Genomic DNA, 24,368 nt, shown 5'->3' on the forward strand with positions numbered 1-24,368 from the left:
AATGAGACACACTTGTCCAACGGAAAGCTCATTTTCTGACATTCACATAAAAGTCTACAAAGTCATGCAAACCAAGCTACCACTTCATGTTGAGGTGAAGAGAAAGGTAGCCACAAGTTCCTTATTTTTGTTAATTCCCTGTTTCTTAAAATAAAGAGTAGCAGTTCCTCTCATCAAAAAGGTACAAAGCTTCTGATGAAACTCAACTACTGTCATATATACTGAAAGATATAAAGGGTCTATTAAGGACCCCCAAAAGGTCCACTTCAGTGTTAATTTGTGATGGCATTAGGAATAGGCCATACAGTTAAATAAAAGGCTGATTTTAAAAAGCCATGTAACTGATTAGGAAAGATGCACTTTCCTTAAGGGGAAAAACAGTACCCCAATATTTCCTTACTTTTAGTTCCCTTTTAGAAGTCTTTAACTATGAACACATCTATTCCAGACTTTCACAAATAAGTTCTGTTTTCTATTATAGGTTCAACATTTGAAAGATGATAATTCAAGACAACAGAAGTTCTAGTAAAGTAAATCATGGTTTCCCATTAAAAGACAAATTCTAAAATTTAAAAATTAGAGAAAAGGGGTCGCTGAGTGACTCAGTTGGTTAAGCATCTGGCTCCTGGTTTAGGCTCAGGTCATGATCTCATGGTTCAGGGGTTCAAGCCTTGCATTGCTCTCCATGCTGCTGGTTCAGAGCCTGCTTGGGATTCTCTCTCCTCCCTCTCTCTCTGTCCTTCCCCTGCTCTCTCTCTCTCTTTCTCTCTCTCTCTGGAGGGCCTGCTTCAGATTCTCTCCCCCATCCCTCTCTCAAAATAAATAAATAAAACCTTTTTAAATGTTAAAAAAAATTAGAGGAAAAGATCCTAAACATACCTAAGTACAAAGTCGCACAGGAAAACCTAGCTATTATTCTAAGCTGTCATTAAGTTTGTCAACTTATATCATACTTACCAAAGCATTAATATCCAACATAGAATGACATTCTTTAAATTTTGAAATCTCTTGTTCCAGTGTGTCTAGTAATACAACTTGGTTCTGTCTAAAACAAAAGCACATAGCCAAAATAAATTGTACATACTGTTAAGTGCTGGTTCGTTCATTAAAAAGGAATCATATTTGGGGCGCCTGGGTGGCTCAGTCGGTTAAGTATCTGACTTGGGCTCAGGTCATGATCTCATAGTTTGTGAGTTCAAGCCCTGCATCAGGCTCTGTGCTGACAGCTCGGAGCCTGGAGCCTGCTTCAGATTGTGTCTCCCTCTCTCTCTCTGCCCCTCCCCTGCCCCTGCTCATACTGTCTCTCTCTTTCAAAAATAATAAACATTAAAAAAATTTTTTTAAAGAGGAATCACATTTCATCTTGGTTAATGTCAAAAGTAAAAATTTAGCTGAAAATTTATTAACTCCCAAGGCGTATTTGGTCTAAAAAAATCTTTTTCAAAATAATATTCCAAATTCACATTCTGATAACTGTGTCTTTTATTCTTGCCTAAATGAGTAGTACTAATAAATGATGCCAGTAATAACTGAAATCATCAAATCATTTAAAATCATATTATTTGTTACTTCTAACAACTCTGAATTATCCAAAAAAAAAAAAAGCTTTTTTATACTATCTTGCCCAAAAAACTTGATGTTTTATGTATCTTAAAACTGCAACATTACCATAAAGGAAATGGGGAGCAACAACTTTTTTGTAAAGGGTTGTTTCTGAGAGTCTGTGAGGCAGGAGAAGCAGGAAGAGGAGGACAGAGGATCCAAAGCAGACTCCATGCTGACAGCAGCGAGCCTGGGCTCGAACTCATGACCCGTGAGATCATGACCTAAGCTGAAGTCGGACGCTCAACCGCTCAACCGACTGAGCCACTCAGGTGCTCCGGGGAGCCATGACCTTTTAGATTAGAGTTGGGAAAAATGCAGCGTCAAGTTATACTAAATCAAAAGAGGTTAATAAGAAGATGAAAAAACGGGACAAGGAATCACAAGATTCCCCACCAATAACCAGTAGTATAATCTTAGAATTTAGTTTCTTTTTCTGGGCCTAAATTTCTTTATTTATAAAGTGAGACGCTCACACCAGGTAACTTCTAAGGTCCCTCATTAAAATTCTGATTAAAAACCTTTTACTGAGGAATAGAAGCCTGATGTTCCTCTCCAGATCAACCAATGCTGGGCTCACAGGATACGCAACACTGAGGGGCCACAGAATTCAATATTTTTTAAAAATTTTTAATGTTTATTTATTTTGAGAGAGTGTGTGCTTGCATGCACAAGCTGCGGAGGGACAGAGAGAAAGGGAGAAAGAGAGAGAGGCCCGACGCAGAACTTGATCTCACAAACTGATCATGTCCTGAGCCAACATTACGACACTTAACTGAGCCACCTAGGCGCCTCTAAATATTTTAAGAATACTACAGGCAAACTATGACATGATTTGCTTGCAAAACTATGCTAAACAGAGAATAATGATGAAGAAAAGAAACAGCAGTGAAGACAATGAAGAGCAGCTACAACATCTCCACCATCCAGCAAAAAGTTTGGCAAACCCCACAGGGCACAAGTTTGTCCCTTCAGCTCTGACAAGAGACCACAGAAAGTGAAATACAGAACAAGTGAGAAGAGAACCCGGCAAGTCAATGATCCCACATAGGCAGGGAAGCATTAACACTGTTACAACTAGAAAACAATAAAGAAAAATCAGTAAAACCAAAAGTTGGTTCAAAAGATCAATAAAATGGATAAACCTCTGGCCAGACTAACAAATAAAGAGAAGACACAAAATTACTAACATGATTTATAGAAGAGAAATTATCACTGATTCCATGGACATTAAAAGGACCATAAAAGAATACTTCCAAAACTCTGTCCACAAATCTGATAACTTGGATGGAAATGACTAATTCCTTGAAAGATACAAACTTCCCAAACTCACACAAGGAGATACAGATCATCTAAGTAGGCCTACATTTGTTAAAGGAATGCAATCAGTAAGTAATAACCTTCCAAAAATGAAAATGCCAGGACCAGATGGATTCATACTTAATTTCTACCAAATATTTAAGGAAGCAATTATACAATTCTCCATAATAGTTTCCAGCAAACTCAAGTAGAGGGAGCACTTCCTAACTCATTCTATGAGGCCAACATTATGCTAAAAACAAATCCAGATAAAGATATTACAAGAAAGGAAAACCACACACCAACATCTTTTATTTTTCTTTAAGTAGGTTCCACATACAACACAGAGCTCAAAGCAAGGCCTGAACTCACCACCCTGAGATCAAGACCTGAGGTGAGATCAAGAGTCAGATGCTTAACCAACTGAACCACCCAGGCACCCCTAGACCAGTATCTTTTATGAACAGAGATGCAAAAAATCCTCCACATAATATTAACAAAACAAATCCAACAATATATAAAAAGAATTATACACCACAATCAAGTGAGACTAATTCCAAGTATTCAAAGCTGTTTCAACATCTGAAAATCAATCAGTGTGATCAGCATTTCAACTGACTAAAGAAGAAAAATCATTTGGTCCTATTACATGACGCAGAAAAGACATCTGATAATGTCCAACACCTGTTCATGATTAAAAACTCTCAACAAAGTAGAGAGAAGAACTTCCTCAACTTGATAAATAACATAAAAAAAAAAAAAACTACAGCTAGCATCATCCTTTTGAGAAACTAAATGCTTTCCCTTTATGATCAGGAGTAAGGAAAGGATGTCTGCTCTCTATTCCTATTCAACATCATACTAGAAGTTCTAGCTAATGTAATGAGACAAGAAAAGGAAATAAATAAAACTGTCTTTGTTCACAGATGATTGCTATGTGGAAAATCCCAAAGAATCAACAAAATATGTGAGTACAGTAAGGTTTTGGGAGGATATCAGGTTAATGTATAAAAGTCAGCAGTGAATAATTAGAAAAACCAATACCTACCTTCATATGAAATACTCTGATATAAATCTAACAAAATATGTACAGGAGCTATATGCAAAAACAATAAAACTCCAATGAAATAAATTTTAAAAGATCCAAGTAATAGATAATAGATATTGCAAGTGCATGGACTAAGAAACTCAGTATTATCTTCCCAATTCTTCCCAACTTCATCTATGGAATCTGTGTAATCTCAATTTAAATACCACCAAGTTATTTTGGAGATATCAACAAACTGATTCTAAAATTCACACAGAAAGGCAAAGACCAAAAAGAGCCACCACATCAATGAAGAAGAACAAAGCTAGAAGAATTACACTACCCAATTTCAAGATCTACTACAAAACTACAGGAATCAAAACAGTATGATATTGGTAAAAGAACAGACATATTGATCAATGCCACAGCACAGAAAACTCTTAAATAGACCCACACAAATACAGTCCACACCTCTTTGACAAAAGAGCAAAGGAAATGCAGTGGAGACAGGATAGTCTTTTCAACAAATGTGAGTGAACAACTGGACACTGATGTGCAAAGAAATAACCTAAACACAGACCTTACAATTTCATAAGAATTAACTCAAAATGGACCATAGGTCTAGATATAAAATGTAAAACTCTAAAACATCTGGAAGAAAACACAGGCGAAAATTAGGCAACCTTGCTTTGGTGATTAATTTTTACATGAAATATCAAAATCATGATCCATGAGAAAAAAATTAAGTGGCTCAGTCTGGTTAGGTGTTGGACTCTTGATTTAGGCTCAGGTTGTAATCTCATGGTGTACGGGGATCAAGCCCCACATCAGGCTTTGAGCTGACAGCACAAAGCTTGCTTGGGATTCACTCTCTCTTTCTTGCTTTCTCTCTCAAAATAAATAAATAAACTTTAAAAAAAAACTTTAAGAGGCACCTGGTGGTTTAGTTCACTGAGTGTCCGACTTCCGATTAGGCCTCATAGTTTCTGAGTTTGAGCCCCACATCAGGCTCACTGCTCTCAGCTTGTCAGCTCAGAGCCTGCTTCAGAGCCTGTGCCCCTCTTTCTCAACCCCACCCCAGCTTCTGCTCTCTCAAACATAAACATTAAAAAAAATTTTTTTTAATTGGTAAATCAGACTTTTAAAATTAAAACATTCTTCTCTGTAAAAAGAAACTATTAAAAGTACTAAAAGACAAGGCACACACCCAGAAAAAAAATTTCTAAGACACAAAAAGGCCTTACACATAAGTATACAAAGAACACTTAAAATTAAAAAGTAAGAAAATAAACAACCTGAGGCACCTGGGTGGATCAGTCAGTTAAGCATTGTCTCACAGTTTGTGAGTTCAAGCCAAGTCAGGCTCTGTGCTGATAGCCAGAGCCTGCTTCTGACCCTCTATCTCCCTGTCTCTGCCCCTCCCCAACTCATGCATGCATGCGCTGTCCCTCTCTCCCAAAAAGTAAATAAACATTAAAAAAAAAAAAAAAAAGTTTAAAAATAGGCAAAAGAGGGGTGCCTGGGTGGCTCAGTCAATTAAGTGTCCAACTCTTGATTTCGGCTCAGGGCATGATCTCAGTTCGTGATGTCGTGCTCAGCATCAGACTCTATGCTGACAGCACAGAGCTTGCCTGGGATTCTCTCCCCTCTTTCTCTGTCCCTCCCCACCTCAAAATAAATAAATAAACTAAAACAAAAAAACGGCAGAAGGTCTGAATAATCACTTATTGCATAATGATAAATCTCTGTGATCTTTGTCACACATCCCTGGCATGCCTAAGACCCTTGTAAATTCCCAAATGATAGAAGTATCTTCATTATTCATAACCCCTCTTCAAGCACACCAGAGTTTATGCTAACAAGGTGACTTATGGTGGGCCCCTAGAGCTTCAGGATGGGGCTGGTCATGCCCAAAAGATCAATCATGTGGTAACAGGGTTGGGGCTCTGAGCCCTGTGGTATCAGTCTACTCTCCAGAGATGGGAGGTTGGAGGAAGGGGGCTGGAGAGTAAGTTCAAATACATGGCCAGTGATTCAATCAATTGTGCTTAGAGTGAAGCTCCAATAAAACCTTTAAACACTGAGGCTCAGGAGAGCTTCCTGGTTGGTAAACATATCAATGTGCCAGGAGGGTGACATGCCCTAATTTCACTAGAAAAAGCCATAGAAGCTCTGTGGTGGACATACTCCCAAACCCTCCCCTATGGGTCTCATTTGGCGGGATCTGTATTCTTTACAATAAAACACTATAGGGGGGCCTGGGTGGCTCAGTCAGTGTCCAACTCTTGATTTTAGCTCAAGTCATGATCCCAGGGTCATAGGATTAAGCCCTGTGTTGGGCTCCATGCTGAGCATGGAGCCTGCTTAAGATTCTCTCTCTCCCTCTCTGCTTTTTCTCTCTCTCTCAAATAAAAAATGATTAAAAAAAAAGTACTCATAAGTACAGTGTTTTCATGGTCCATAAGTCTAGACACTTTAGAAAAAGGTTCCACAGAATATTTAGATACAGGATCAGGCAGAAATGACTGGCCTTCCTTTCCCTTAAAGTTTTGTACAGTCTGTAGTAAGTAGGCTGGGAATGACTGGGAAGCATCGATGCAGTATCTGGGGAATGATCCGCTGAGAAAAAGCTAATTTCTTGGAAAGTCCAAGTGTGGCTTATACAAAGGAACTCCACTAAGGCTAGTTACAATTGTACCTTGCTGGAGACTTTTTTGCCGGAGACTTTTAGGGCCTAAATCCCAGAATCTCTCTTTTCTTTCTTTCCAAGGTTCTTAAAATTACAAATACATGCAAAAGAACATTCGTAACCTTTCTTACACATAAAGTTGGTTTTTTTCTTGGTTTTCCCTACCCATTATTAGCTACAAAGTAAACTTAACTTATCTACCACAACCTTCTTCACCTCTGTGGGCCTGTTTCTGTAACTTCAAGGGGCTTCGTGAAAATTAAACTGTATGACAAGAGAGTCAGGACTAGATCGCAGGTGTCCCACTCTGTCCAGTACTCTTTCCCCTAAATCTTTATCAGCAGTGGGATTTGTAGAGACGGATGAAAGAGCCAGCTGCTAGAAAACCTTTTTCCTTTCTCTGAAATTTGCTTATCTTTCCTTAACACTATAGAGGTCTAATAACCGCTTACTCATCATATTCAATTATTAATTCTACCACTATCTGTATAATCTTTTTCAATTTCCTTAACCTTTCTGAACCTTGGTTTCCTCAACTATAAACAGGAATAATATTAATACTTCAGCAGTAGGTGTCAGGACTGAGATATGGTATATAAGGTGCAAGGAGAACATGTAGTAATAAACAGTAACTGATTTTACTATCATTGTTGTCGTCGTCATCATCATCATCGTCGTCATCTAGGTGCCTTGGAAGTGGGATTATTTAAAACATTAAATTTTAGGGGCGCCTGGGTAGCTTAGTTGGTTGAGTGTCTGACTTCGGCTCAGGTCATGATCTCATGGTTCATGAGTTCAAGCCCTGTCTCAGCCTCGGCTCTGTGCTGACAGCTCAGAGCCTGTAGCCTGCTCTGAATTCTGTGTGTATGTGTCTCTCTCTCTGCCCCTCCCCTGCTCGTGCGCTATCTCTGTCTCTCTCAAAATAAACATTAAAAAAAAACTTTTAGGGGTGCCTGGGTGGCTCAGTCAGTTAAGCATGAGACTCTTGATTTTGGCTCAGGTCACAATCTCACAATTAGTGAGTTCGAGCCCCATATCAGGCTCCGAGGTGACACTCAGGGCCTGCTTGGGATTCTTCTCTCTCCCCCTCTCTCTCTCATCTCCCCACTCACTTTCTCTCTCGCTCTCAAAATAAATAAACTTAAAAAAAGTTTTAATAAAAGAATCAATTAAAAAACACTAAATTTTAGCCAATGTCATCAATTAAACTCTGCAATTAAACTGTGGGTCCCAGCTTCCTTCCCAGCAAAACAGCTCCAGGTATCTTTTGCTTGCAGAGTTTCTTGCCTTCTGTCAGTCGCTCATACTTCATCTAAACTCCCCTACAGAATCTTTATGACTTTTTTGCCACAAGAATTGACTGGCTTTAAAATACAAGGCATACCACACACTTGGATAAAAAACCTCATCAGAACTAAAACCGAGAGCATTGCCAACTCCCTAACTACAGTAGTGGACCACATAGAACAGAACACAGTACCACTTTTATACTCATTTATCACCTCCAAACCCAAGGATTATAACATTACTTACTGATATTTACCAAAGGGACCTAGGAGTTGATCGTTCCTCTCCTTTTATCCTAATACAGGCCTTTAAGGTAACTTTTCAAAGGGTAGGTCTTAGAGCAGCAGCAGCTCACAGCCCATTTCAGGCTGACCCCCACAGAAAGAAATGATAGGCCAGCTGGGGCAGGCAAGTGAGGTCCTACCCCAGCGAGAGTAGAAGTGCAAGCTGCTATTTTTGAGCGGGAGCTGATAAAGTTAGTGTGTATTTTTGCATACTGATACTACTAATTCCATTCTTCCTTATCTTGTTCTTCTCTTGGTGTATCCTCCAATCCTTTATTTAGCTGGTAGACTATCTACCAGAAATGAAATGGGTCCTCCCAAAAAAAGATACTTAAAGATTTTTGGCGACTCATGTGAATGAGTGACTGAAAACAAATGTGACTCTTACGGAGGCAATTTTGCAACACTACTCAGAAACAGGTGTATATGCACCCTACAACACCCCCAAGAGGCGATATTTTCATAAAATAATGGTAAGATACCTAAACTAATCAGAGAATCTAGATAAGATGCAAGGGTGCTTTTTTTTTTAAGAGAGAGCGAGCACAAGTGAGCACAGGACAGATAGAGAATGCCCCAAGGTGTGTGTGGGGTGGGGGGTTGGGGGGGAGAGGAGCAGGGCTCACCTGGGGATCGTGTTCACCCAAAGCAGGGATCGTGCTCACCCAAAGCGGGGCTCAAGCTCACCTGATGTGGGACTTGAACTCATGAACCTGGGAGATCATGACCTGAGCCAAAGTCAGATGCTGAAGTGACTGAGCCACCCAGGCACCCGGGGTACTTCTTATAAGAGACCACACACTCTAGGAGTATTCATTTCACTTTTTACATTTAGATTACTAAGTATTCCTTCACTCCCATTTGCCACCACTAACGACAATATTACAAAATATTATACCTTAATACAGCAGACACTTAAGCAGTAAGTTGTGACTATGCCAAAGGGGTAACGAGCGCACCCAGCGTTTCTGTTCACTCACGTGAGTTCCTGAAGAGCTTGTTTCGATCGCTGCAGGTCTGGCAGGTAGTGAGAAAGCAATCCTTCTGCCAGCTGCTCCACAGCTTTGTCTTCTACAGTCAAGTCCTCTTGTAACCCTTCATCTGGAGAAGTGTCACTTACACCTGTCCCCAAGACAAAATCAAATGTAAGTCTTTTAAATGGACACAGGGGTAAGCGAAGTATTAGTGAGGGAGGAGGCTGGCAGTGGGGTTCAGAGCACACACACAGGACATTACAGGCATCCTTCCTTCCTCTTCTTTTCTGAAGTTTATTTATTTTTAGAGAGAGTGGGAGAGAGAATGTGCACACCAAGTGGGAGGGGGCCAGAGAGAGAGGGAGAGAGATCTCAAGGCTCCGTGTGGCCAGCTTGGAGCCCAAAATGGGGCTCAATCTCACCAATCGTGAAATCACGACCTGAGCCCAAATCAATAATCAGACACTTAACTGACTGAGCCACCCAGGCACCCCCTTCCTCTTCTTTTTAGCTTTACCGCCTGAGTGTCCTCTAATAAACAGGATATGCGCACTCAAAAAAATGTTTTTAAGCTACTAGTATAAGGTAAAGTCTGGACATATTCTAAATGTTTATGTATTTTTCAGGACAGAGGATGTATAGTTCTCAATGGATTATTAAGAGTCTGAGGCTTAAAAAAAAAGTCTAAGGCCTAAAAGTAGGAAAAAGTCACTGTATGAAAGCAATAAATTCTTCCTTTCTAAAGCATGCAGAAATTATATATATATGTATATATATGTACATATAAATACATAGCCTAAAACATTTGTTTTTCAGCTCAATGTAAGTAAAAATGTGAGTTGATATTTACTTTTCATAAAGCTTGATATATTATTTATATGTAAAAGGGAGGCTGTTCTATCATTGTTAGAAGATTTTCAAAGGACTTCTCTTCTCTTGAGACTCAGCACCTTAATTTACCATAAAAAATAGTATGTAATGATTGCATGTAAATCTAGACGTATGCCAGGAACTATGCCTCATACTCTCCCTTTGAATAATAACAGTATAAGCAGTCAGGCATTCAAAATCATCTAAAATGGGGGCGCCTGGCTGGCTCAGTCAGTGGAGCATGCAACTCTTTATCTTGGGGTTGTGAGACAAACGTGAGCCCCCTGTTGAGTGGAGAGACTACTTAAAGATCAAACCTGTACAAAAGATGTCTAAAATGAATAACCGTCAATCACTACTCCTACAACAAAAGTACAAAACAATTTCTAAACATGGCTCAATGAGTGATTTTTAAGATTTTAGAATCACTGGTTTAAAATGAGAAAAAAGGGGTGCCTGGGTGGTTCGGTTGGTTGAAACTCTGACTTCACAGGCCATGATCTCACGGTTCATGGGTTTGAGCCCTGCGTCAGGCTCTGTGCTGACAGCTCAGAGCCTAGAGCCTGCTTCAGATTCTGTGTCTTCCTCTCTCTCTCTGCCTCTCCCCCATTCATGCTCTGTCTTTCTCTCTCTCTCGAAAATAAACAGTAAAACAAAAAATTTTCTTCGATGACAAAAAAAAGTGAGATGGTGACATGACTAAAATTGTACTCTAAGAGCATTTTTAAATATTAAACTCTGAAACATCTCCATTTAATCATAATCTGGTAGTACTCAGTAACATCAAATTAGATCAGTATGTAAAATACCTTTGTCATGCCACATTCCTTATAGCTCACTTCCAAGTATAGTTTTCACCACAGATTTACATTTTAGCAAGATGGAAGAAAACAACATGCTGTCATATTCAAGTAAGTTTTTATAGATAGGAGCGCCTGGGTGGCTCAGTCGGTTGGGCATCTGACTTTGGCTCAGGTCATGATCTCATGATTCAGGGGTTCAAGCCCTGTATCGGGCTCTGTGCTGACAGCTCAGAGCCTGGAACCTGCTTTGGATTCTGTCTCCCTCTGTCTCTGCCCCTCTCCTGCTCACGCTCTGTCTCTCTCAGTCTCTCAAAAATAAGTAAACATTAAAAAAAAAATTTTAAGTTTTTATAGATATAAAAATACTACGGTTTTTATTTTGATTCTGAGAAATATATGGACAAACTTTGGAATTCTCCAAGTCACAAGGCAATATTCAAACAGACGAGCTAACCAGAAACTGAAGCACTCCACAAATGAAATTAAAATATAACAAGAAAAAGTAGAATATTTACAGATATTGCCAACAGTGTACCATCAGATGGGAAGTGAATAAAGAATATCTGAAAATTAATGTTATTGCTTAAGGCTTGATTACAGTAACAGCAACTCTCTTTAAGGAAATACAAAAACAAGTATTACAGATAAACAACAGAAACACCCAAATAAGGATATCCCAACTTTAAGAACAATAACTAATACGTCCCCCTTACAATATATAAACATTTTAACTCCCAATCCTCCTCCTACTCTACCCTAATATTCTGGTTAATAATTGGAAGAGTCTAATTTACTCATGTTTCTACATACATTAAGTTATTAAATTCAAGATAGTTTACTGTGGGAGATTAAAAGAGAGGGTCCTTACTCTACTCATACAAGAAACATTAGTTGCACACCTGTATTATGTACTAGTTTCCAAAGTTTCAAGAATAAATTAATCAAGTCACACACACACACACACACAGGGCTTGATACAGGGGAATCGTAATCATAATATATGAGAAGTGGCATTAGACAAATTGTATGGGAACTCGGAGGGAAACATAAGAAAACGAAAAAAATGAGGGGGGAAGCGCCTGGGTGGTTCAGTCATTTGAGCGTCTGACTTTCAGCTCAGGGTCACGATCTCGTGGTTTGTGAATTTGAGCCCCATCTTGGGCTATCTTCTGTCTGTGGTGGGCAGGGAGCCTGCTTTGGTCTGGACCCTCTGCACCCCCCCACCCCTCTCCCACGCTCTCTCTCAAAACAAACAAACCTTTAAGAAAAAGTATTACTCACTGTAAAAACTTAAAACACAAAAGGGGGAGGTATAAGCTGATAGTAAAAATACTTTCTCAGCATACACTGGCTGGCTCAGTCGGTAGAGCATGAGACTTTTGATCTCGGGGTTGCAAGTTTAGGCCCCACATTGGGTGCAGAGATTACTTAAAAGTAAATAAAATCTTAAAAAAAAAAAACTCTCTCACTCCCTTAATCCAGTCACTCTGTACTTTCTAATATAGCCTTCAAAAAAATTACCATTGTATACCCATGCACAAACCCTGTTTTAATCATATTACTCATATTGTTCTGCAACTCTTAAATATACATCTTAGATATCTTTCCATATGAACATATATGCATCTACTACCCTCTTTTTAACAGAATAGAATTCTACCATATTTTGTTTAACTAGTTCCCTGCTATGGACTGAATGTGTCCCTCCTATATTATTTTGTTGAAGCCCCAACCTCCAACATAAAGGTATTTGGAGGTGGGGCCCTTGGGAAGAAAAGCGGTTTAGATGAAGCCATGAAGGTGAGGCCCCACGATGGGGTTATCCCTGGAGAAACCAGAACTCTCTCCCTCCACCATGTGAGGTATGGACAAGGGGAGAAGGCAGCTATCTGCAAGATCAGAAGAGGGCTTTTACCAGGAAACTAATCGGCCCGCACACAGATCCTGGACTTTGCAGAACTCCAGAACTTTGAGGAATGTGTCTGTTGTTTAAGCCAGCTGGCCTGTGGTACTTTGTTGTAGCAGCCCACAGAGACCAAGATAGCTAAGGATAGGTATTTAGGTTATTTTCACTTTGCTCTTTCAAATAATGTTGCCATGCACTTCCTGGCTTGTCTTTGCATATCCACCTCAATGTTACTGTAGGATAAATTCTTAAATGCAGAATCATGGGACAGAGTTTATGCATTTCTTAAACAGACTGCAAAACTGCCTTCCTAAGAGATGGCACCAATCTACACTGCCAGAACAATCTTTGAGGGCCACTATTTCCAAATACGTAAGAATTCTAAAGGAGTAGAAGGAATAAGATNAAGGAAGTTTGGGGAGGGGGGGTCTGGAATATAGGACACATGCAACAGTGAGTTACAAGACCCTGTGGCCGGCCTATGGGGATCCCTGAGGGTCAATCTAAGGGGTCTGCCCTTTGGGGTAGTAAGTAGTAAGGAGCCATTTCAAGGTTTCCCAGCGAGAAAATGACATGACTGGAGCTTTATCTTGGGGCAGGGATATGACAACAGTGGGACACATGCAGTGGAAGAGTAAGACACTGGGGGTGGGTACCCTTACAACTGTTCTTGGAAGAGTGAAACTACAGAGAGGAGATGGCAATTGCACAGTGGAATTCCCTAGACCAAAACAGAAGTAGGAGGCAAGTGAGAAGGAAATCAAGAGTAACTGTCAAAGTTCCAAGTGAAGGTGACTTGGTACTAATGGAATCAGACATCCACTTTTATTCATGCACATGCCGTATGTGAGGTTGGTGCAAAACAACCATGTCATAGTATACAGCAAGCAGATGGAAAGGCAAGCGGAGAAGGACCCAAGCTGCACATATACAAGGAAGTCGTATTTATAGTAGCAGTTTATGCAAGTGCAAAGTTTAAGCATGAGCAAAAAAGGGCTGAAAGCACTATTTTTAAGTAACCCCTGTATTCCTAAAACAGGAGGTAGAAACAATACATGTAAAGTCCTGCAGCTGTTCTCATGTGGGGTTCCTCACATGAACCAGACGACCCCGAAACTATTTTCTTGGGCTGTTTTCTCAATCCTCCCACAGATGGTATAAAAATAGTACCATTCAGGCTGCCTAGCAAGTCAATTCATTTCATTCAACGGACGTCTTAGGAATACTAGGGTTTAAATAGCTCTTGGACCTCGGGTTGAAAAAACTGCTGGAGGAACGTCAATAAGTAAAAGAGCATTTCATGAGTGAGTGGTCGAAATACTTGAATACATCAATTCCCTGAATTACAAACCGATCATCTTTCTGACAAATTCATCTTCAACCACCAACGTATAATAGCGAACAATGTGCTGGAGTCAACAACGCACAGTCGCAGAATGACCTCACCATCAGTCGCCACCCAAACGCCGCCTCCCCACCAGACTTCGTTCCCCACTAATTCGGCTGGGCACGGGGGCCGCCGCGGTCCCCCACTTCCGCGCGGGGCCACAGCCTCGGGGCCAAGCTGCTCGGTCCCGCGGAGCGGCCAGGGTCCCGGCCCCGCCCCGCCCCATAGCACGTACCCGGCGTCTGCTCCCCGGCCCCCAGGCCCTGGGGTGGCCCTGCCAGGACCCCGTCCGGGGACGTCGGCCTAGGAACACTCATGTCCTTCCCGCTGGGAACAGGGAAGGGGCAGTTGTGCAAACGGTCAGAGGCAGTAAGGGGGCACCCTACGCGTCCAGCGCCCAGCCGGACAAAAGCGGCGGTCACACCCGGAAATGACGGAAGCGGAAAACGACGTGACCGCCGGCCCGCCTCCACCGTCTGGACCGCGACACCCCCGCGCTCCTGGGACTCCGCGCCGACGTCATGGAAGGCGGAGTGGCGTGGCGTCAGCAGAGGCAGCCGTGCGGGACTTCCTTCGACAGCTTGTCCGGGAGAGGGTGGAGGAGAGGGCGCTCTCTGGTGGGACCCGAGTGTGTTGAACGTGACCATGCAGAGTCCGGCTTTGTTGACGGAAGCCAGGCACAGCTTTTCAGTTTCTTGTCCCTATTAAGGAAACACCTTAAGAACAAGGACTGCCTGCTTTCTCTTCGGTTTGGACTATTTAAAAAATAAAAAAAAACACTAGTGTTTAGCTCTTTGAGGTTCAGCCTTGCTAACTGGGGATTTGCCAGGATTCCGGTCTTCAAGGCCTGGGTTGCAGTATCTACTGGACAAATTCAGCCACATTACCGGAAACTGCCCATGCAGCAATTTGTGGGAGGTTGTCATGATTTTGATGAAAATTTTAGAAATGGGCAGATGCAGGGGCGTCTGGGTGGCTTCAGTTGGTTAAGTGTCGGACTCAGGTCGGGCTCAGGTCAGGATCTGACCTTTCTTGAGTTCAAGCCCCTGTCAGCTATGCTGACAGCTCAAGAGCCTGGAGCCTGCTTCGGATTCTGTCTCCGTCTCTCTACCCCTCCCCCGCTTGTGCTCCGTGTCTCTGTCTCTGTCTCTCTCTCTCTGTCTCTGTCTCTCAAAAATAAACATTAAAAAAGTGTTTAAAGAAATGGGCAAATGTGGCCTCAGACCAAATAAAAACATCAGTTATTCCCTCCCTTAGACACCCTCACCTTGAGTGAAATAATGGCTTCCTAATGTTGCACTCCAAAATTGCCTGTTTAGTGTTTTATAGGGCAGCCAAAGCTGTCTTCAAAACGGTGAGGATTTATGTCAAGCCTCAGAAACATGGACCTGCTCTCCATTGCCCTATATCAGTGCATTCGCACCCTTTTGGCCTCCTTTCCTCTCAAGATTAGCTAGCTCCTTACTGTCTGTGGTAAGCAGAATAAAGTACCCCCCGAAAAAAAATATGTCCAGGGTCTTGATCCCCAGAACCTGTGAATATGTTACATTTCACCCACAGAATACTTAAGGTTGCTAGTCACTTGACTCTAAAATAGATTATCCTGAATTATTAAGTGGGCCAGATGCAATCTATTAGTCAAATGCCTTCAAAACTGGAAAAGGGAGGCAGAAGAGGAGAGTAGGGAGGGAGATACGACTACAAAGAATGGCTAGAAAGGCTTTGAGTACAGAGGAGGAGAACCACTGGCCAGGTCTGTGGAGACCTCTGGAAGGTGGAAAAAACAAGAAAGTGGATTCACCCCTAGAGCCTCTAGAATGGAACTCAGCCCTACTGACACCTTAATTTTATCCCAGTGAGGCCTGTGTTAGACTTCTGACCTACAGAACTATAAGAAGATAAATTTGTAGGGGCGCCTGGGTGGCTTAGTCGGTTAAGCGTCCGACTTTCGCTTAGGTCATGATCTCGCGGTTCGTGGGTTCGAGCCCCGCATCGGGCTCTGTGCTGACTGCCAGCTCAGAGCCTGGAGCCTGTTTCAGTCTGTGACTCCCTCTCTCTCTGACCCTCCCCTGCTCACGCTGTCTCTCTCTCTCTCCTAGAAATAAATAAAAAATATTTTTAAAAAAAGATAAATTTGTAATGTTTTCAGTTTGTTGTAATTTGTTACCATGGCAATAAAGTAATGCACTACCCTTCAAACATCCTTTGTTGCATCCCAGCATGCTACTAAAACTATGCCCTTTGATTCTTGCTCATGCTTCTGAATATTCTATTATTTTCAAAGTCCTATTCATCTTCCAGTGCTTGACCCAAATAATACCTTTAAAGTGATTCACAATCCCACCCTCCCCCTCAACTTCCAGAAATTATACTAATAACTTTTTCTCAACTACAAAGCATCCTCCTGCTATTTAGCACTTAATCCATTCTTGTATTAGTTATGTCCCTTGATTTCCTTTATTGGATTTTAAACTCCAAACAGAAACTCTTATTCACAGAGAACCATAATGGGCTCTCAATAAATATTTGCTGAATGAATGAAGTATTGATTCTCCAGAGCCAAATTCCAAATACCTATAATCTACAAAGTCTGAATCACACAGGATGGCATTTTATAAGCTGCCTGGTATTTGTTAGTATTCTCTCAACTAGATATCAAAGCTCTTTAGATCCGTGTCCTCTGCTGTTGACTGTAAGCTCTTTACCTCTTATGGTAAATGCATAGTATTAAACATACTACTTGGATTTTAAAATACTGGTTATTTGAATTTAATAGGATGAAATTAGACTGACACACCCTGCCTATTTTTATCATCTTGTCCTCTCTTCTATTTTGCTTGCAGCAAAAATTCATGTTAGAAATTTTGATGAATGTTCTTTTTCTACATTTTAATGTGATAAAAAAATGTATCAGCTAAATAGACAAGGGAATACTTTCTGCCAGATCCATCTTGCTTTTCTCTGTCTCCTTTTCCTTCTTTCCCCTGCAGATTTCAGCTCAGTGCATCAAGTGCCTTGTTGAAGATGCATTGTTGTTCCAGCCTCCATAGGCAGGAACTGTGTACCTAACACTGCATGTGACACAGAGCTCAAAACCCAAGGTTGGAATGTGGTACCAAAGAATTAAACACAATTCATTAAGTCACATAATGTCTTTTAAAATACCCTTTATTTCTTTACTGCCCTACTGGTAAGGGCTGTTCTCTTTCACACATCAATCCATTCCAAATACCTGAGTTCCTAAGACTGGACTAGGCACTGACCAGTAAAGGGTAAAGGGGTAAAGGGGCACCTTGATGACTCAGTTGGTTGAGCATCCAAATCCTGATTTCAGCTCAGGTCAAGATTCCAGGGTCGTTGGATCAAGCCCCACATCAGGCTATGAACTGATCATGGAGTCAGCTTGGGATTCTCTCTCTCTCTCTCCACCCCCCCACCCCCGCCCCTCTCCTTGGCTCATGCTCTCTTTATAAGACATTAATTAATTATTTAATTAATTAATAGGGGTGCCTGTGTGGCTCAGTTGGCTAAAGCATCCAGCTCTTGATTTGGGCTCCATGACGTTGCAGAGCTTGCTTGGGGTTCTCTCTCTCCCTCTCTCTCAAAATACATAAATAAAATTAAATAAAAGCATTGTATTAAAAATGAAATTAAATAATAAAGGAAATCATTTAAAAAGAGGTAAAAATTCTGGTTCCCATCAGCCAAGAATTTATATTCTACCACTTAAATGTAGTAGAATTAGAGAACATGACAGTATAAAATGCTAAATTATGTGAAAAGACTGAGAGAATTATAAAAGGTATAATGATATCATATTAGTTTCCTATTGAGCTATAATAAATCACCACAAATTTGGTAGCTTAAATCAACACACATTTATTATATGGCAGTTCTGGAGGTCAGAAGTTGAAAATCAGTCTCGGTGGGCGAAACTCAAGGTGTTGACAGGGCTGCTTACTCTGGAGGCTCTGAAGAGCAGAAGAATCTGCTTCCTCACCATTTCCAGCTTCTAGAGACAGTCTGCATTATGTGACTCCTGGCCACATAGCCCATTGCCGTTTCTCCTTCTATTACCATTGCAGCATTATTTTCTCTCCTACTCTGATCCTCTGGCCTCCCTCGTACAAGGACCCTTGTGATTACATTCAGCCCATCTGCATAACCCAGGGTAATTTCTCCATCTCAAAATCCTTAATTTAACCACATCTGCAAAGTTCTGTTTGCCATGTAAGGTAACATTCACTGATTCTGGGGTACTGAAAGTGGACACGTTTAGGGGCGGGGGCCATTATTCAGCCAACCACAACTGAATGGTTGTAGAGCGCACAATTGGGAAGTAACTGGAAAACGTTTTTTAAAACCTTAATAGAGGAAATGAACTTAAGCCAAACCTTGAAGGTCAGGTCAAATGTAATATGCAAAGGAAAAAATAGGAAAGCCTTCCAACATGGGAAAAAAAACAAACACCACCACAAGTAGCAAAACAATACTTCAGACTCAAGGACCTCAAGATGCTGCCTTTTGGGGAAGACAAAACTAATACAGGTTCAGTTAAAAGGCATTCTAGAGTCTTTTCAGCCAAAAGAACTTAAGAAGACAAGAGATAAACAAAGTATAGTCACATAGCTCTGAAGAAGTTAGTCTAAAGAAATGATGTCCAGGAGCGCCTCAGTGGCTCAGTCGGTTGAGCGTTCCAACTTTGGCTCAGGTCATGATCTCACGGTTCGTGGGTTCGAGCCCCACGTTGGGACTGTGCTGACAGCTAGCTCAGAGCCTGGAGGCTGTTTCAGATTCTGTATCTCCCTCTCTCTCTGACCCTCCCCTGCTCATGCTGTCTCTCTCTCTTTCTCCGAAATAAATAAAACATTAAAAAAATTTAAAAAATAAAAAATAATAAATAAATAAAAACAAAGAAACGATGTCCAGAAAGAGTTAAACACTGCATTTACTCATGGCAAAAGGAAAACAAGTCCACTAGTCCTTAAAATCCAAAAGAGAAGGAGAAAATATAATGTATAAATACAACAAAATCATTTATTCACCTCAATTTTGTGGTTTACCTTAAATTTCCCTGTATTCTTTATTTGTGCTAACTTAAAATGAGTAGGTATGTAGGGGTTTTAAGTAAGGGAAAAAAATGTTAATACATGAAGATTTTCTCTTCCTTTTATTGATCAGGATGTCCTACATTTAGAACGTGCTAAGATTTGATAAATCTACTACCAGTTTGACCTACTTTTCCCAAAGGATTTGCTTCAGTCTTCCCCTTTATTTTTTCCGTCCTTTTCCAAAAACAGAAGAATGGGGGAGAGGGGACAAGAAGATTCGAGTGAAAAAGGTGTAGGAACCAGGGCCTGCAGAGAAAAGGGATGGAAAGGGGGAAGATAAATAGGAGAAAAGCATTACAGCCTACAACCTTAAGCTTCTAGTGGATTAAAGTGTTGCGAATTTGAACACATTCATATAGGACTGTACTCACAAATAATTAAAAAGGGGGAAAAAGGGGGTAGGGACACCTGGGTGGCTCAGTCAGTTAAGCACTGACTTCAGCTGAGGTCATGATCTCACAGTTTGTGAGTTTAAGGCCCCCATTGGGCTGTCTGCTGTCAGCACAAAGCCTGCTTTGGATCCTCTGTCCCATCTCTGTCTCTCTGCCCCTTCCCCGCTTGATCTTTAAATGAATGAATGAATGAATGAACAAACAAACAAACATTAAAAAAGGAAAGAAGGGGGGGACCTGGCTGCCTTATTTGGTAGAGCATGCAACTCTTGATCTTGAGGTTGTGAGTTCGAGCCCCATGTTGGGTGTAGAGATTACTTAAAAATAAACAAAATCTTTTAAAAAGTTAAAAAGGGAAAAGGGGCGCCTGGGTGGCTTAGTCGGTTAAGCGTCCGACTTTCGCTTAGGTCATGATCTCGCGGTTCGTGGGTTCGAGCCCTGCGTCAGGCTCTGTGCTGACTGCCAGCTCAGAGCCTGGAGCCTGTTTCAGAGTCTGTCACTCCCTCTCTCTCTGACCCTCCCCTGCTCACGCTGTCTCTCTCTCTCTCTCTCCTAGAAATAAATAAAAGATTTTTAAAAATTAAAAAAAATAAAAATTAAAAATTAAAAAGGGAAAGAAAGAAGTAAATATAGGAAATCAGAGAAGTTGGGGTACTAAGGCAGAACAGCCTATGGTTTTACCTATGGTTACCAGTCTAAAAGTGTTGCTCAAGCAATTTTAACCACTTTTCTCTAATACATTTACATGAGAAATATTCTTTTACATTTGCAAAGTGCTAAAATAACTTCACTCAATGCAAGCTCCTACAGTTTCCATCATTCTGTGAAAATTAATAAAGGAAAACCTCACTATAGTAGACTCAGGAGGCTAGAAGGAGGAACAGTACCACAGTACCACTCAGTTAACAGGAATAATTATCAATGATAGACCCCAAGAGAAGAATCTTCAACAGGAAGAATCATGTTACACACCCCAGCAGAGAAAGATGTACATTACATTGCATCTCCTATAAGAACTCAACTACCCTTGCAATTCGGCCAATGCAAAACTCATCACACACTGAAGGTTTGCTTTCCTTCAGTGGACTTTCATTCAAAACAACCCCATCCAACTTCCTTCTTCTCATAAAATAACATTCTTCTCCTTCATTGGATTTGCCTATGGTCTTGCTGAAGCTTGCATACCTTGTATTGCAATTCTTTGTCATTCCTACATAAATCCATTTTTGCAGGTAAAATATCTGACAGTTTTATTTTTAAGGTTAACAATTCCTTCCTTGCACTATGTAAAAAAAAAAACAACAACATATTTTGAGGTGCATCAGTGGCTCAGTCATTAAGTATCCAACTCTTAATTTCGGCTCAGGTCATAATCTCATGGTCTTTGAACCTGCTTAAGATTCTCTCTCTCACTCTCCTTGGACCCTCCTCTGCTCACACACACACATGCTCCCTCCAAAAAAAAAAAAATCAAAACATATTTTTACATGGATTATTTCACCAACACATTCTCTCTCTTTTTAAGATTTTATTTTTTCAGGTAATCTCTACACCCAACATGGGGCTTGAACTTACAACCCTGAGATAAAGAGTCACATGCTCTACTGACTGAGCCAGCCAGGCAACCCTCACATTTTCTTAACCTTGCCACCAAAAGATTTGTAAAATATATGCAGAGGTCAAAATCAATGCGTTTTTAAATCTTTTAAATAGACTATTTTTTATTTCTATTATTTTTTAAGATTTTATTTTTAAGTAATCTGACACTGTGGGGCTCGAATTCACAACCCTAAGATCAAGAGTTGCACACTCCACCAACAGAGCAGCCAGGCTCCCCTAGACTATTTTTTTAGAACAATTTTAGGTTCATAGCAAAAATAAGAGTAGAGAGGAGGCGTCTGGGTGGCTCAGTCAGTTAAGCATCTGACTTCAGCTCAGGCCATGATCTCACGGTTTGTGAGTTCAAGCCCCACACCAGGGTCTGTGCTGACAACTCAGAGCCTGGAGCCTGCTTCAGATTCTGTGTCTCCCTCTCTCTCTGCCCCTCCCTCGCTGGCACTCTGTCTCTCTGTTTCTGTCTCTGTCTCTCTCGCTCCCTCTCAAATATAAACATTTAAAAAAATTAATCTCAGGGCGCCTGGGTGACTCAGTTGGTTAAGCTTCCAACTTTGGCCTAGGTCATGATCTCGTCCTTCCTGAGTTCCAGACCCACATGGGGCTCTGTACTGACAGCTCAGAGCTTGGAGCCTGTTTAAGATTCTGTGTCTCCCCCTCTCTCTGTTCCTCCCCTGCTTGCTTTCTGTCTCTCTCTTTCAAAAATAAAAATGAACATTAAAAAAATGAATCTCACTTAAAAAAACAACTAAGAGTAGAGAGGTTTCCTACGTCCCTCTTACCCCCCACCCAATAGTTTTCATTCAGGTTCACTCTTCACGTTGTATACTCTATGGGAGTGCACAAATGTACAATGACCTGTATCCTCCACTATTAGCATCACACTGAGTAGTTTAACTGCCCTAAAAATTCTCTGTGCACTGACTGTTCATCCATCCCCCTAGTCCCTGGCAATCATTGGTCTTTTCACTCCATAATTTGCCTTTTTCAGAATGTTTATATATTTGGAATCATACAGTATGCAGCATTTTCATTTTGGATTCTTTTGCTCAGTAATATGCATTTAAGATTCTTCTGTGTCTTTTCATGGCTTGGTGACTCATTTCTTTTTGGCAGAGAATAATATTCCATTGTCTAGATGTGTTGTGAAAAACCAACCACTGTGCCCTCGAGCCAAAATACAATACGAAGGCAGAGTGTGGGATAAAGAGGAACAATAGCTTTATTTCTTTGCTGGGCAAAGGAGGCTGCAGCAGGCTATGGCCTTCAAAAACTGCAAGCCCTCCTAGAGAAAGGGGCTGAGGTTTTCAGAGGAAAATACATGATCTAGCTGGTTTTGACAGAAACCATCCTTTATCTGCTCCTACCCTCCTTTGTCATGTCTTTAGGGATAATACCAGGTTCCTGAAACAAAAAAGCTAAGATGGAAGTGCTGGGAGCCACACCGGCCTCTCTGGATGGCAGTCACAGCGAGGAAATGGCAGTGTTTGCACAGCTCCTGCTATGAGAAACGAAAACTGGTATCTCTTTCTGCTACTACTGGCTCATGTTGGAAATGAGCCTGCTGGTATTGACCAGGCCTCACAATATTCCATTATCAGACCCATATTCTGAACACAGATACCTCATAAGGAAAAGCATATTCCTGCCTTTACAAAAGAGATTTTAGATAAAAGACAGAATGATTCCTAGCTTATCTATATACAACTTAACCTATACATTATCCTGTTTTTCACTAAGAGCATCCTGTTATTTCCTTGGTTGTAAATTCACTCAGCCTCACTATGACTGGGATAATTCTGCAGAATATCAAAAGCTTGTTATCGCAAAAGGCTTCCCATTGTAAAAATTCTTTTCTCTGACCTCATGTTGTTCTTGAACCTTTAAATAAAGACACCAAAACTGACAGGATGGAGATGCCTGCCTGGGGATCAGAAAGAATCTCAGGGCTCTCTCACTCTCTCTCTCTCTTGCCAACACCGTCCATCCTTCAGGGACCCCTGGACCTGCTGGAGCCAGCCTCCGGCATGGGAGGAGAAAAGGTTTGCAGAAGAGAGGAAACAGAGTACATTAAAACCCAACTTTGCCGGAGCACTAGTGCCGCCATTTTGATTTTTGTTCAACTTTATATTTCTGAACTCTTTCAGATGTACCACAGTTTATTTATGAAGGACTTCTTGGTTGCCTCTAAGTTTGGGCAATTATGAATAAAGCTGCCATCCATGTGCAGATTTTTGTGTGGACATAAGCTTTCAAATCTTTTGGGTAAATACCAAGGAGAAAGATTGTATGGCAAAAGTATGTTTAGTTTGGGGTTTGTTTTTGGTTTTGTTTTTGTTTTTTTGAGTTATTTGAGGGAGAAAGAGCATGCATGTGTGCATGCACACGTGAGCGGGGGAGGGGCAGAGGGAGGGCAATCCCAAGCAGAATCCATGCTGTCGGTACAGAGCCTGGCATGGAGCTCGATGTCACAGACCATGAGATCATGACCTCAGCCAAAATCAAGACTCAGACTCTTAACCAAGTGAACCACCGAGGCACCCTGAGTATGTTTAGTTTTTTANTAACCGACTAAGCCACCCAGGCGCCCCAAGTATGTTTAGTTTTTTAAGAAACTACCAAACCATCTTCCAAAGTGACTGTACCATTTTGCATTCCCACTGGCAATGAATGAGAGTTTCTCTTGCCCCACATCCTCACAAACATTTGGTGATGTCAGTGTTCTGGATTCTGGGCTTCTAATAGGTGTGTAGTGGTATTTCATAGTTGTTTCGACTTGTAGTTCCTGATAAAACATGATGTGGATCTTTTCATATGCTTATTTGCCATCTGTTTATCTTCTTTGGTGAAATGTCCGTTCAGATCTTCTGCTCATTTTTTAATTAGATTGTTTTCTTGTTGAGTTTTAAAAGTTCTTTGTATATCTTGGATAACAGTCCTGTATCAGATATGTCTTTTGCAAATATTTTCCCCTCCCAGTCTGTGGCCTGTCTTCTCATTCTCTTGATATTATTTTAAAAATGAACATTTGAATAGACCTAGAATAGAAGGCAGTTTGTCTCCTTGAAAAGAGGGCAGTTTCTCAAGTCTCCCACAATGGTTCCTAATCTGCTTTGACATTTA

At 41.0% G+C, this 24,368-nt stretch overlaps 1 protein-coding gene across 6 annotated transcripts in view; it reads right to left on the reverse strand.

Annotated features, from left to right (window-relative positions):
- Positions 1-24,368, reverse strand: part of BLOC1S6 (biogenesis of lysosomal organelles complex 1 subunit 6) — a 136,316-nt gene that overhangs the window by 13,861 nt on the left and 98,087 nt on the right. For 2 of the 6 annotated variants that reach the window (XR_013335218.1, XR_013335219.1), the window contains exons 1-3: positions 14,364-14,639; positions 9,169-9,310; positions 958-1,045 (exon numbers count right to left, since the gene is read on the reverse strand). Coding sequence is in view for 2 of the 6 variants with exons in the window: in XM_077764474.1 (XP_077620600.1) it covers positions 958-1,045; positions 9,169-9,310; positions 14,364-14,445 (312 nt within the window). In the remaining 4 variants the exon portion in view is untranslated. Of the gene's footprint in view, positions 1-957; positions 1,046-9,168; positions 9,311-14,363; positions 14,808-24,368 lie in introns of those variants that run through there. The other 4 variants (XR_013335221.1, XM_077764474.1, XR_013335220.1 and 1 more) reach the window with 4 other exon arrangements.

This window comes from Crocuta crocuta, unplaced genomic scaffold (assembly GCF_008692635.1).
Source record: "Crocuta crocuta isolate KB4526 unplaced genomic scaffold, BGI_CrCroc_1.0 scaffold102, whole genome shotgun sequence".
Classification (NCBI taxonomy): domain Eukaryota; kingdom Metazoa; phylum Chordata; class Mammalia; order Carnivora; family Hyaenidae; genus Crocuta; species Crocuta crocuta.